At 44.7% G+C, this 15,557-nt stretch overlaps 1 protein-coding gene across 1 annotated transcript in view; it reads left to right on the forward strand.

Annotated features, from left to right (window-relative positions):
• The first annotated feature begins 6,674 nt into the window (after positions 1 to 6,674).
• The window catches only part of LOC144669477 (circularly permutated Ras protein 1-like), a 104,276-nt gene continuing 95,393 nt past the window's right edge, over positions 6,675 to 15,557 (forward strand). Inside the window, exons 1-4 of the mRNA XM_078531950.1 lie at positions 6,675 to 6,692; positions 7,122 to 7,281; positions 7,360 to 7,740; positions 9,771 to 9,941. Of these exons, the coding sequence (XP_078388076.1) occupies positions 7,167 to 7,281; positions 7,360 to 7,740; positions 9,771 to 9,941 (667 nt within the window). The 5' untranslated portion in view covers positions 6,675 to 6,692; positions 7,122 to 7,166. The remainder of the gene's footprint in view (positions 6,693 to 7,121; positions 7,282 to 7,359; positions 7,741 to 9,770; positions 9,942 to 15,557) is intronic.

The raw sequence follows: 15,557 nt of genomic DNA on the forward strand, positions 1-15,557 counted from the left end.
CTACTTTCTGGTTGCCAGTTTGTAGTAATAGTTGAAAAGTAAGGTGTGGCAGGGCAGTGTGGCCATGTGGAATGCCCATCCTATGGCATGTGGGCAGCCGTGGATACCTCATGTGGCCTAGAGCAGCAGATGTACAGGAGGTGTCACCAGCTGCAGAAACTTGAGCTCCGGGTTTTGGAAGTTGAAGTGGCTGGAATCACTGCGGCACATGTGCGACATTGAGGACTACACGGATAGAATGTTTAGGGAGGTGGTAACACCACCGATTAGGAGGGTGCATGCAGAGAGGGAATGGATGACCACCAGAAATTCTAGGAGGACTAGGCAGCTAGTGCAGGAGTCCTCTGAGTCTATCTCACTCATGAACTAGTTTTCTATTTGGAAGCCAGTGAGGGCAATGGTTCCTCAGGGGAGTGCAGCAGGAGCCAAGTTCGGGGCATCACGGGGGGGCTCAGCCACATAGGCAGTAAAGAAGAAGAGTGCAGGAGGAATAGCGGTAGGGGATTCAATAGTTAGGGGAACAGACAGGCATTTCTGTGGCCGTAGACTTGACTCCAGGATGGTATGTTGCCTTCGTGGTGCCAGGGTCAAGGATGTCACTGAGCAGTTGCGGGACATTCTTAAGGGAGAGGATGAACAACCAGAGCTCATGGTTCAAATTGGTACCAACAACATAGGTAGAAAGAGGGATGAGGTCCTGAAAGCAGACATTATGCAGGTTGGTAAGACATTATAAAGCAGGACCTCAGAGGTAGTAATCTCCGGATTGCTCCCAGTGCCTCGTGCTAGTGAGGTTAGAGCTGATGAATGCGTGGCTGGAGAGATGGTTTAGGATGCAGAGCTGGACAGTTTGCACCTCAATGGGGCTGGGACCAATATCCTTGCTGGGAGGTTTGCTAAGTGCTGTTGAGGAGGGTTTGAAATAGTTTGGCAGGGGGATGGGAACCTGAGGGTAGACACATATGGAGCAAAATCAGAAATGGTAATGGAAGGCAGAAAATCAGTGAGTGAGTCTAGAAGACAGAGAAAACAAAAGGTAGAAAATAATAAAGAGAATTTGGCAGCGCTTGAGGGTATATATCTCAATGCAAGGAGCAGAGCAAATAAAGCAGACAAGCTGAGGGCACAGATAGAAATGTGGCAGGATGATATTCTAGCTAGTACAGAAACATGGCTTAATGAGAGACAGGAATGTCAGCCCAACATTCTTGGTCCCAGGGTTTTCAGACAGGGTAGGCAGTTGGGGGGTGGTAATTTTGATCAGAGAAGCAATTCCAGCTGTGAGGAGGGATGATATATTAGAAGGATCATTAATTGAGGCTGTATAGATTGAGCCTAGGAACAAAAAAGAGACAGTCATACTACTGGGAGTGTACGATAGACCCCAAACTTGGCCCCTCGAGCCTGCTCCGCCATTCAACAAGATCATGGCTGATCTGATTAGAACTCAACTCCACCTTCCTGCCTACCCCTGATAACCTTTCACCCCATTGCTTATCAAGAATCTTTTTAGCTCTGCCTTAAAAATATTCAAAGACTCTGCTTCCACCACCTTTTCAGGAAGAGAGTTCCAAAGACACTCTATCCTCTGAGAGAATATTTCTCCTCACCTCTGTCTTTAATGGGCGACCCATTATTTTTAAACAGTGACCCCTGGTTCTAGATTCTCCCATAAGAGGAAACATCCTCTCCACATCCACCCTGTCAAGATCCCTCAGGATCTTAAAGGTTTCAATTAAGTCACCTCTTACTCTTCTAAACTCTAGTGAATACAAGCCTAGCCTGTCCAACCTTTCCTCATAAGACAACCCATCCATTCCAGGTATTAGTCTAGTAAACCTTCTCTGAACTGCTTCCAAAGCATTTACGCCCATCCTTAAATAAGGAGACCAATACTGTACACAGTACTCCAGATGTGGTCTCACTAGTGCTCTGTATAACTGAAGCAGAACCTCCCCACTTTTGTATCCAATTGCCCTCGCAATAAATGATAACATTCTATTAGCTTTCCTAATTACCTGCTGTATCTGCATACTAAACTTTTGTGATTCATGCACTAGGACACCCAGATCCCTCTGCATCTCAGAGTTCTGCAATCTCTCACCATTTATATAATAAGCTTCTTTTGTATTTTTCCTGCCAAAATGGACAGTTTCCCATTTTCCCACATTATACTGCATTTGGTAGTGATCGTAATTCAGTTTTAACATAATTATGGAGAAGGACAAAGATAAAAAAGGAGCTAAAGTTCTAAATTGGGGCAAGGCCAATTTTACTAAACTGAGGAGTGATTTAGCAAACATGGACTGGAAACAGCTACTTGAAGGTAAATCAGTGCCAGAGCAGTGGGAGGCAATCAAAGGGGAGATTCAAGGGTTCAGAGTAAATATGTTCCCAGAGAGAAAAATGCTGGGATGGACAAATCTCGATCCCCTGGATGTCAAGGAGCTCACAGGGTAAGACAAGGGAGAAAAGGAAACCTTATGTCAGACACTGAGAACTCAATACTGCAGAAAGTTGAGAGGAGTATAGAAAGTGGAGGGGTGAAATCAAAAAGGAAATTCGGAAAGTAAAGAGAGGACGTGAAAGAATATTGGCAAACAAAATCCAGGAGAACCCAAAGATGTTTTATCAATACATTAAGAGTGAGAGGATAACTAAGGAAAGAGTAGAGCCCATAAAAGACCAAAAAGGTAACCTGTGTGTGGAGGCAGAGGTTGTGGGTATGGTTCCTAATGAATACTTTGTGTCTGTCTTCACAAAAGAGGGGACAATGCAGACTTTGTAGTTAAAGAGGAGGAGTGTGAAGTATATAGTATCCCTATATGATAAACATAGGGAAGGAGGGAGTATGAAGGGGATTAGCACCCTTGGAAGTGGATAAATCACCAGTGCCAGAAGAAATGTACCCCAGGCAGTTAAAAGAAGCCAGGGAGGAAATTCCAGAGGGTCTGACCATCATTTTCCAATCTTCACTGGATAAAGTGAGGTGGCAGAGGATTGGAGGTTTGCTAATGTTACACCTTTGTTTACAAAGGGAGCGAGGGATAGACTGAATAATTACAGGCCAGTCAGTTTGACCTCAGTAGTGGGCAAATTATTGGAATCAATTCTGAGAGACAGGATAAAGTGTCATTTAGAAAGGCCCGGAGTAATCCCGGACAGTCAGCATGGATTTGTTAAGGAAAGGTCATGTCTGACGAATCTGAATTTATTGAGGCAGTAACCAGGAGGATTGATGAGGGTAGTGTAGTTCCAGAATCACAGAATCACACAGTGCAGAAGAGGCCCTTCAGCCCATCGAGTCCGCACCAACACGTGAGAAACACCTGACCTACCTACCTAATCCCATTTACCAGCACTTGACCCATAGCCTTGAATGTTATGATGTGGTCCACATGGATTTTAGCAAGGCTTTTGACAAGGTCCCACATGGCAGACTGATTAAAAAAAATAAAAGCCCATGTGATCCAGGGAAATGTAACAAGTTGGATATAAAATTGGCTCAGTGGCAGTAAACAAAGGGTAATTGTTGATGGGTGTTTTTGTGATTGGAAGGCTGTTGCCAGTGGGGTTCCATAGGGCTTAGTACTAGGTCCCCTGCTTTTTGTGGGATATAGTAATTATTTGGATATAAACGTCGGGGGAATGACCAAGAAATTTTCAGACAATACAAAAATTGGCTGAAACAAAAATAAAAATACCTGGAAAAACCCAGCAGGTCTGGCAGCATCTGCAGAGAGGAACACAGTTAATGTTTCGAGTCCATATGACTCTTCAACAGAACTAAGTAAAATTAGAAGAGAGGTGAAATAAGAATAAGCAAAAATTGGCTGTGTGGTTGGTAGCGAGGAGGTTAGCTGTAGACTTCAGGAAGACATCAATGGAGTGGTCAGCTGGGCAGAAAAGTGGCAAATGGAATTCAACCCAGAGAAGTGTGAGGTGATGTATTTGGGGAGGTCAAACAAGGCAAAGGATCACACAATAAATGGGAGAACACAGAGAGGTGTAGAGGAAGTGAGAGACCTTTGAGTGAATGTCCACAGATCCCTGAAGATAGAACAAATTGATAAGGTGGTTGAGAAGGCGAATGGAATCCTTTCATTTATTATGTATTATATATATATAATGTAATGTATATGTAATATATATGTAATGTATATATTATATAGTGTATAATAGGTGTAGCAAGTTAGTTAAACATAATTTGCCCTTAACAAATCCATGTGTTTATTTTCCCCCCTAATGCCAGAGTCTGTGAAATGATGACTTTGGTGCACCAGCACCTTGTGGGGAAATAACCAGAGGGACATCTGAAATCGTTTATTAAATCCATTTCCTTCAGAATCCAATCCCTGGCTGATTACTTTTTGTTTGTTGGATCTTAGAAACTTGGGTGTCAAAGTAGCATCTGACACGTATAACCGGTTTAGCAAGGCATGCATCCTGAAATCCAACTCTGAAGGACTCAAACCAAACCTTTAAGTTGCAATATCTTCAGGAAAACATGTTTTTAAACCGTTTTAAAAATATATTTTATACACAGCGCATTGCAGCATTTAAATGCCCAACCAGCACTTGTGTTAACCACAGACCTTATTCAATACGTAGCTCCCCTTTTCATAAGTAAAGGTTTAGGTTTGCAGATGTGCCTGCCCATTATGCACAGGATAATAATGTGCTCAGTGTTGAAATATGTTGAAATATGAAATAAGCTTCTTCCTCGAACAGAGGCCCGAACAATCCCCATCCACCACTACTCTCCTCCGTCTGGCTGAACTTGTTCTCACACTGAACAATTTCTCCTTAAACTCCTCTCACTTCCCCCAAATAAAAGGTGTGGCTATGGGTACCCGCATGGGCCCCAGCTATGCCTGTCTCTTTATGGGGTAGTGGAACATTCCTTGTTCCAGTCCTCCTCCGGCCCCCTCCCACAACTCTTTCATCGATGATTACTTCGGTGCTGCTTCATGCTCTCGTCGGGACCTGGAAAAATTTATTAATTTTGCTTCCAATCTGCACCCCTCCATCATTTTCACATGGTCCATCTCTGACACTTCCCTTCCCTTCCTTGACCTCTCTGTCTCAATTTCTGGTGATAGACTGTCCACCAATATCCATTACAAGCCTACCGACTCCCACAGCTACCTCGACTACAGCTCCTTACACCCCGCTTCCTGTAAGGACGCCATCCCATTCTCTCAGTTCCTTCGCCTCCGTCGCATCTGTTCTGATGACGCTACCTTCAAAAACAGTTCCTCTGACATGTCCTTCTTCCTTAACCGAGGTTTTCCACCCACGGTGGTTGACAGGGCCCACAACCGTGTCCGGCCCATATCCCGCGCATCCGCCCTCACGCCTTCTCCTCCCTCCCAGAAACATGATAGGGTCCCCCTTGTCCTCACTTATCACCCCACCAGCCTCCGCATTCAAAGGATCATCCTCCGCCATTTCTGCCAACTCCAGCATGATGCCACCACCAAACGCATCTTCCCTTCACCCCACCGGCGGCATTCCACAGTGATCGTTCCCTCTGGGACACCCTGGTCCACTCCTCCATCACCCCCTACACCTCAACCCCCTCCCATGGCACCTTCCCATGCAACCGCAGAAGATGCAACACCTGCCCCTTCACTTCCTCTCTCCTCACCGTCCAAGGGCCCAAACACTCCTTTCAAGTGAAGCAGCATTTCACTTGCATTTCCCCCAACTTAGTCTACTGCATTCGTTGCTCCCAATGCGGTTTCCTCTACATTGGAGAGACCAAACGCAGACTGGGTGACCACTTTGCAGAACACCTTCAGTCTGTCTGCAAGCATTACCCAAACCTCCCTGTCGCTTGCCATTTCAACACTCCACCCTGCTCTCTTGCCCACATGTCTGTCCTTGGCCTGCTGCATTGTTCCAGTGAAGCTCAAGGCAAACTGGAGGAACAGCACCTCATCTTCCGACTAGGCACTTTACAGCCTTCCAGACTGAATATTGAGTTCAACAACTTTAGATCTTGAACTCTCTCCTCCATCCCCACCCCCTTTCCGTTTCTTCCCCCTCCCTTTTGTTTTTTCCAATAATTTATATAGATTTTTCTTTTCCCACCTATTTCCATTATTTTTAAATGTATTCCACCCTCTGTTTATTTCACCCCACCCCCACTAGAGCTACCTTGCTTGTCCTGCTCTCCACTCTTAATTAGCACATTCTTTAGATAATATCACCACCTTCAACACCTCTTTGTCCTTTTGTCTGTGACACCGTTTGGTTATCTCCTCCTATCACAGCTGGCTTATCCCAACAACCCCCCCACCCCTTCTCACCCCCACCCCCCTTAAACCAGCTTATATTTCACCCCTTTCCTATTTCTACTTAGTTCTGTTGAATGGTCATGAGGACTCGAAACGTCAACTTTGCTCTTCTCCACCGATGCTGCCAGACCTGCTGAGTTTTTCCAGGTATTTCTGTTTTTGTTTTAGATTTCCAGCATCCGCAGTATTTTTGTTTTTATATTGAGATTTGGTCATTTCAGCATTCTGTTTGGAATCAAGGTTGATTTATTGATTATTGTCTTGCATTCCACTTCTCATTCGTAATGTGTAGACTGGCGTGTAAATGACTTCTATTCTAAATGGCTTGTCCCAGCAGAAGGATTTTTTTATACCAGTCTTGTAGTGCCAGAGGTAACAAGAGAATACAAGGTAAGTCAGGATATTAAAAATCTGTAGACTTAAACCAACCAGGGGAATTGGGGAGATCCCCTCTTTCGAGGTACTGAGATAGAAGGAGTTGAAGTCTGGTGCAGGCTTGTTGTATTTCCAGTCACAGATTCTGTCTCTCCCATGCCCTCCACATCTGAAGCTACACCTTTTAACCATCTCTGCAGCTTCTTGGAGTTTGGCTCTCAGCCACACCCTCCACTCGAGCTCACACTTGTGAGAGGCCTTTTTATTTCAATGCGTCCAGTTTGGTGGGAACATTGGCCATGGAAATGCAAAGCTCCCCTGAAGTAGATTTAAAGCACTGGACTATTGGAACCATTTAAGTAAAGGGGTGACTTAATACAAATGAGAACAGTGGATGTTGACATTAAATGGTCACTGTTTCTAAATCATTATTTAACTTTACAGATTTGATTGTTTTACCTTTATTGTGAGGTCGGCTGGGTCAGGAAGATGGAGTTTGCCAGTAGTCATATTTACATTATTTACCCAGACAACGCAAAGCAGACAGAACAACTTGGTTGCTACAGTAATCACCCAGTGGGGACTATGAGGAACACCACTCCAGGTAAGTACCTGTAAATAATGATTTTTTAGATCTATCACATGACTCACCATGACCATAACTGTTCCTGACTCTTGATAGGTGAAAGCCCAGAGGCCCATCTCTATGACCCAGTGACAGCCTGCAGCCCAGCAACTGAGGATACGAAACCCGTCAATGCCCCTTTCTATGACCCTGTGGAAGGTGGAGGCTCCATATATGACAATTGGACCCCAGCAATTGTAGCTCCAAAATCTGTCTCAGTTTATGACAATAGGCCTAGATTTAGCCTGGATCCTGGACTCCATAACCAGGTGCTCTGCAGTTCTCCTGCTCCCAGCAATGCCACAGCAGCAGAAGTGCCAGAAGGTTCAGGCAGTTACTATGAAAAAAGGAGGACTTCAGACCTTCAAACAATGAAGCACCCGGCCAACCCACCTCTTCTGCCACTCCCCAGGCATCGTCTTGGCAACATTACCCGTGGTGAGCTTCTTCACACTAACACTTTTACAAATAATTATTTCTGTTCTTGGTATTTCCTCCTAATCAGTGATCATCGTCCTGTCCTGACCATCTCACTGGAGATCTCACATGGGGTCTCTCTTAGTATCAGGAGGTCTCGGGGATAAGAGCTCGATTGCTCTCTGGTCATTTCTCAGGGCTTCTGTGTCTGTTTAACACTTGCTATTGAATGGTGATTTCCCTCTCCCAGCGAGGGCACTCCTCATGTCCACTCACTCCATTCATTGTCCAATGATTTTTGGGATCAGTTATTTACATTTAACAATTTAACCTTTGGAGCACAGAACAGCTGAATTATTGCTGAAAGGAGAGACATGTTGCAGCTTCCACATGTGACTCTGCCTCATGCCCTGGCTCTGCCTGATGGCGCTATATCTGCCTGTGTCCCTATCTGTGTGCAAGACGTGACTTTCAACCTTGAGACCCGATATGCGAGAGGCCTGTATCTTGCTCCCAGTTCAAGGAGACAGCAGTGAAGTCCCCATGTAGAGCAGGGTGGGAGCACTAGCGGGTCAGGCTGAGCAATGCAAAAGGTCAGCAAAGCTCGGGAACTTTCATTTAAAACATTTTTTCATGGGATGTGGATGTCGCTGGCTGGGCCAGCATTTATTGCCCATCCCTAATTGCCCTTGAGAAGGTGGTGGGTGAGCTGCCTTCTTGAACTGCTGCAGTCCCTGTGGTGTAGGTACACCCACAGTGCTGTTAGGGAGGGAGTTCCAGGATTTTGACCGAGTGACAGTGAAGGAACGGCGATATATTTCGAAGTCAGGATGGTGAGTGACTTGGAGGGGAACTTGCAGGTGCTGGTGTTCCCATGCATTTGCAGCTCTTGTCTTTCTAGGTGGTAGAGGTCATGGGTTTGGAAGTGTCTATCAAAGAAGTCTTGGTGAGTTGCTGCAGTGCATCTTGCAGATAATTCACACACTGCTGCTACTGTGTGTCGGTGGTGGAGGGAGTTAATGTATGTGGATGTGGTGCCAATCAAGTGGGCTGCTTTGTCCTGGATGATGTCAAGCTTCTTGAGTGTTGTGGGAGCTGCACTCATCCAGGTAAGTGGGAGTATTCCATCACAATCCTGACTTGTGCCTTGTAGATGGTGGACAGGCTTTGGGGAGTCAGGAGGTGAGTTACTCACCACAGAATTCCCAACTTCTGACCTGCTCTTGTAGCCACAGCATTTATATGGATAGCCCAGTTCATTTTCTGGCCAATAGTAACCCCCAGGATGTTGATGGCGGGGTTTAGGAGGGAAGCAGGTTTGAGGCAGGCAGGAGTTTTTCAAGTAAGGATCTCCACCCCCACTAACCCACCCCAATGCTAGTTTAAATCCTGGTCCTCATTCACATCCCTGCAGCAACTGCCCGAAATGGGAGAGGTGTCTTGATAAGGCCTGTGAAAATATGAGGCCCAAGATCCAGAGGCCACCCATTAGCACTCATGTACACTGTAAGACTCTCAGTGGGAGCCTGGAGCAGCCCAGGCCCAGATGATTAGGTTACTCAGCACACAAAGCTGAATTTCCCATTTACCTGTGTTTCCCCAACATATTCCACAGAGCCACAGAGCCTTGGTCCCGAGTTTTGGGTCCGGTTTTTGGAGCTACTTCAAGCGATAGTGTGTGGCGATTGAGTGTGAATGGAGCAGGAGTTTTTGGGATATGGTTATTTTACTGCCATGCAGGGTGGATTAAATCACCCCTTCAGCCTGGAGCAGAGGCAATGAAAGTGTAACCTCGCTGTTTTAGGATTGAAAGTGCAGCGCATATTTTTCATAGTGACCAATTATAACTAAGTAAAAGGTAAGTTTGTACAGAGCCTGAAGAGACAGGTGCTGTGATGGGATTATAGGATGAACTAGGTGGGTCGAATGGCCTCATTCTCTGATATTAATTGCAGCAGAGACCATTTGGATGGAATGGCCTTTGTTTATTCTGTAAATTTGGTGTATGTAATATTTATTTTTGTGCCTATTGTGTTATTGATCTGTTGCAGGTCCACCTCCTCCACTCCCACCCAGACCGAGGAATTTGAAACGTGTGCCTGATTATGTGGAACTGGTTGATTCAAATCCCACTGAAGGGCCCAGGAGTCGGGCATTGTCAACACCCCAACTGCAGCTCCAAGCTCCTCCAGACTCTCAGCCCCCTCCCTTGCCTGAGAGAAGTAAGTGAATTTAGTGAATGAGGACCTTGATGTGGGTCAATGCAGTTGAGGGTAATAGAGAAGTTTTTTTAAGCACCAGGAAGGCATGAAACTCAATCAAGCGACTAAATATACCAGCATTATTGAGCACAGACAGCTTCACAAACTAGCAATCTAGATGATATGGTTCCATTCTAAACAGAAAGAAGAATGTTTATTCTTTTGTCAGTTGGATGTGTGACATGTACAGATGTTCACCATCACTTCAGTCTCTGGGTGAAGTTACTGAGAACCGCAAGAGTCAAGTTTTTTCTACTTAGTATGGCCTCTCTTGTACCAGGCATCCAAACACTTGGAAACCATCAGCTTGAAATTGTCAGTGGGGATCAGGCAGCTGACATACTCCTCATAAAATGGTCTCCTCAAATCCTACTTTCACCCAGAAATCAGGCATGATAGGGATCAATTTGTCTTCCTGTCAAAGCTCTTGGAAAAATGTGAGTTGGTCTGGATCAGCCAGCTTGGATTTCTGTAACACAGGTCATAGACTAGCTTTAATTCTCTGAAGTAATGCAGTGAATGTGTCTGTTATGATGAGGCAGATGATGTGTGCCAGGTGTATCAAATCCACGGCCACAACGGTTTTGCAATTTGTATTTTATTTTGAGATGGGTGCCCTGAATTCGGCAGTAATAAGTCCACCAAGGCTTCAGAGATTTTGTAGAAAACTAAATTAACCCTTTGTTAACAAAAGAAAAGAGTTCAAGCACACACATAGGTCTACAAACTACCACTATGATAACTGCTAAAACCCTTAATTAGTCTGGCTTCCAGTTACACCTCTGTTAAGGCAATGGTAAAAAAAATAGATTCAAACAGATCTAGGCAAGTCAACACAATATCCTGGCCAGTAGAATTCAAAGTGGCTTTTCCCAGCTTTGGTTTCTGTAGACATCAGGCTTAATGCACAAATATTGGAGGCTTTTCACACTTCTGGTAGATCTTACAATGCCTCCTTTAATACACAACCTCTTCTCCTTAATACACGTTTCCCCCTTTTAATGTAAATCCCATTGTTCCCATATGTCTTTTACCTTTCTCATAATATAAATCTTTTCATGGCGCTAATATTATCAGTAACCTTTGGGAAAAGTAAACACACTGCTTGGCCTAGCTTCTCTGGCTAGGTATAAACATCCTACTATCTCTTTGAAATTCAAACCACCTTGATTTATCTAAAAATGCAAATTCTCCTCACCTCACATTTTAAGACTTCAGCCATGTTTATGTATTTAGGTTTTAAACCGAGCTTCTTTTGATGAGTCAAAGCCTTCAGTTGTCTCCAATTCAATTAAATCCCAATTATAAAAAACAACACGTACACACAGAGAAACTATCCAAACCCCTTTTACAATAAATCATAATATTATGAAAATTATTATAGTTTTGTGACAGTGCTTCATATGAATTTTTACTACTGTACCACATCAAAGGCTTAAGACGCTGATAGGACTAAGGGGAATGTTGACTCATGGATAGGGAAATGGCTGAAGGACAAAACAAATTAATAAAGTGATGAAATTGCCACTGTTTCCTGGGCGTTTATCAGTGGCAATCCATTTGTTTTGATATTATGCGTAGCAGCAGGTTTAAGATATAGGATCATAAAATGATACAGCATAAAAGGAGTGGCTATTTGGCCCATCGTGCCAGTGTCAGTTCTTGAAAATAATTATCTAATTAGTTGCATCCCTCTGTTCTTTCCTCATAGGCCTGTAAAATTTTCCCCAAATATTTCTCCCATTCTCATTTGAATGTTTTTATTGAATATGCTTCCGTTGCCTTTTCAGACTGTAAATCTCAGATCACAACATGCTGTACTAAAAAAAGTGTTTGCTTTTGCCTCCTCAAGTCCTTTTGCAAATCACCTTCAACCTGTACCCTCTGGTTACTGACTCTTAAGCCGCTAGAAACAGTTGCTTTCTATTTACTCTGTTAAAACAGTTCATGATTTTGAATAGTTCTATCAAATCCCCTGTCCTGCTTTAAGGAGAACCCCAGTTTCTCCAGTCTTTCCATAATCTTTCATCCTTGATATTATTCTAGTAAATTCTTTTGCACCTTCACCGAGGCCTTGCTATCCCACCTGAAATGTGTTGCACAGAATCGGATAGAATACTTCAACCAAGGCCTAAGCAGTGTTTTATAAAGATTTAGCAACACTTTCCTGTTTTTATACTCTATGGGCACAATTTTACATCCTGCGGGTGGGCGTGCACCTGACTGGATCGGGCATAAAATCACGCGAGAAGACGCCGGGCGAGCGATCTGATCTCATTGCGCACTCGTGCGATATTTTGATTGGCAGGCGCCCTCCCTCCTGCCCGGCAGTGCTGAGCTCTTCAGTGCGCGTTTCACACTGACTGGTCATTAATAACCAGCCAGCATGAACTTGCGGTCAGGACCGATCACGGTCAGCGGTCAGTTCCCCGGTCGATCCTGGTCCCGCCAATCGCACCAACCCGCCGAGCTGAAAATTCAGGCCTATACCTCTATTAATATGGCTAAAGATCTAGTTCCTGTTTTAACAGCCTTCTCAAGCCACCTTTAAAAAATTGTTTACACACACAAGATCAGTCCTGATCTAATTGAATATCAGAGCAGGCTCAAGGGCCCGAATGGTCTACTCCTGTTCCTATTTCTTATGTTCCTACGCGCCCCCATGTGCCTCTGTTGCTGCAGGCCCTTTAATATTGTTACGTTTATTTTGTTTTGCCTCTTTTCATTCTCCCTACCAAAACGATGTAATGACTCTATGAATCACAACTTTTGTCTGCATTAAATTTCATGCCATGTAACTTTCCATTTTACCAGTCTGCCTATGTCCTCTTCACAGAATCACACAATTGTTACAGTGCAGAAGGAGGCCATTTGGCCCATCGTGTCTGTATTGTCTCCTGAAGCCCGTTACTATCCTCCTCACTAGTTACTACATTGTAGATTTTAGTGTCATATGCAAACTTGGCAATTATGCTTTTTACACTCAAGTCTAGGTCTTCAACATTTGTCAAGAAGAGCAGTGGTCCTAATACTGACCCCTGGGGAAGACCACTGTGTATCTTCCTCCAGTTTGAAAAGCAACAATTCACCAATGCCCTCAACTTTCTGTCCCTTGGCCAATGTTGTATCCAGCCTGCCACTGCCCCATTAACCCCAGGAGATTCAAACCTGCTGACAAGTCTATTGTGTGATGCATTATCAAATACATTTTGAAGGTCTATATACTCAATATCAACCGCACTACTTCATTAGCCTTCTCCCTTCATCAAAGAACTCAGTCAACTTACTCAAATAGTATTTGCCTTTAACAACTTTGTGCTGGCTTTCATTTATTAACCCATATGTTTCCAAGTGCCACTAATTAATTTTGTCTGAGATTATTGTCTCCAAAAATTTCCCACCAACTGCAGTTGCCAGGTTTATCCTCTCCCTTGTTTTGAACAAGAGTGTAATATAGAAGAGGCTGGATTAATGGTATCTCTTCCCTATGTAAAAACACTTGAGGGGACTGAATTTTCGTCCTCGAGGCAGGTGAGAGAATTGGGAAAATCCCTGGCTTGGCCACCTGCCTTGGGATAAAGTGCCTGCAAGTACGGGATTTTCATTGTGGTGGGGGAGGGGTGGGTGCTGGCTTCAGTCAAACCAGCCAACACAGGAAAAAGTTGGGAGGCAGCCACAGAGACAGCTGGGTGCGGCCAGGCTGTTTATAAGGTGTGTCTTGGTGCTGTGGGACTTTGTCCCAGTTATAATAAAAACAGAAAAGTCCTCCATTCCTCACCCCTCATACTCCTTCACCACCTACACATGCCACATGCCCCATTCATACCACCTCATGCCTCCCCCACCCCCTATGGCTCCTCATACCCCCAATGCCAAGGTATGTCCCCCACCAACCCACTAAACGCCATCCCCCCCACAATGTTTTCCATTGGGCTTGTATATTTTAGTACTCTAATGGGTTTCAGGGCTCCCAACCAACATACATAATGAGGTTTCACTGAGAGCCCAGAAATACATTAGCCTGTTGGAACACCTGAACCCCAGAGAAAACATTACTTGATTGCTCTGGTTCTCTGATCTATGTTGTCAATTTCAGAATGTCTATTGACACCAGATAAAGAGGTTTCAAATGCTTGCAGTTTCAGTTATTGATACTTTAAGGAGTCTGGATGATTGACACTTTTATTGGGCTGTTGTAAAAAAGAGCTTTTTTAAGAAAGTGGAACATTATCAATGAATTTTTTTAAAGCTTTTTTACACATCCTCCTGTCATTGGTCCTAAACAGTATATAATGTGTGAATGGGCATGGAATGCCATCACTTGGCATGGGGGAACATCCTGGAACACCCTCCCTAACAACTACCTACACCACAGCTACTGCAGCAATTCAAGAAGGCAGCTCACCACCACCTTCTGAAGGGCAATTAGGGGTGGGCAATAAATGCTGGCCTAGCCAGAAATGCCCACATCCCATAAATGAATTGAAACAAAAAAGACCATAGGGGTTGTTTGGGGAGGCACACCTTGGCTGGGGGGTCCATGAGGAGCTATAGGTGATGGGCGGGGGGCATATCTTGCAATGGGGTTGGGGAGGTGGGGTTGCATGATGGCCAGTATTCATTAACTGTCATTGCTAATCAGCATGGCAGAACTGGCCATTTTGGAAAGGGCTGTTGGAGGAAGGTGTTTAACACCTACTCCCACCTTAAAAATAGTGGGATGTGAGGAGAAGGATTCTGGATGGGTCACAAATTGATACTCTAGGGAGAGGGAATAACTAAAGTGGCTTTCGCAGGAGTAACAGATAAGAAACATGTTAAGGGAATTAAGGGGTATGGAGATAACGTGGGAAGGTGGGGCTAAGATAGAAAGTCAGCCATGATTGTATTGAATGGTGGAGCTGGCTGAATGACTTACTCATGCTCCTATTTCTCAGGCTCATCCCATTATCCAATTTCTAACAGTTGGGAGTATAAAGAAATTAACTCCCTGGTCCAGGTGACCAAGATATCTATAATCCGGAAAAGGAAGGAACAACCAAATATTTGCTGAACATTGTGCAATCATCAGCAAGCATCCCTACTTCTGACCTTATGATGGAAGAAAGGTCAGGGGACTAGACAGGTGCTTCTGCGGCCGTAGTCGTGACTCCAGGGTGGTATGTTGCCTCCCGGGTGCCAGAGTCAGGGATGTCACGGAACAGCTGCAGGACATTCTGAAGGGGGAGGGTGAACAGTCAGAGGTCGTGGTCCATGTTGGGACCAATGACATGGGAAGAAAGGGAAATGAGGTCCTGCAAGCAGACTTTAGGGAGTTAGGTAGGAAACTGAAAAGCAGGACTTCAAAGGTAGTAATCTCCAGATTACTCCCAGTGCCACACAGGAGTGAGTATAGGAACAGAAGGAGAGAGCAGATGAATGTGTGGCTGGAGATATGGTGCAGGAGGGAGGGCTTTAGATTCCTGGGGCATTGGGACTGTTTCTGGGGGAGGTGGGACCTGTACAAGTTGGACGGGTTACATCTGAACAGGAACGGGACCAACATCCTCGCGGGGAGGTTTGCTAATGCTGTTGGGG

This window comes from Cetorhinus maximus, chromosome 29 (genome assembly GCF_964194155.1).
Source record: "Cetorhinus maximus chromosome 29, sCetMax3.hap1.1, whole genome shotgun sequence".
NCBI lineage: Eukaryota > Metazoa > Chordata > Chondrichthyes > Lamniformes > Cetorhinidae > Cetorhinus > Cetorhinus maximus.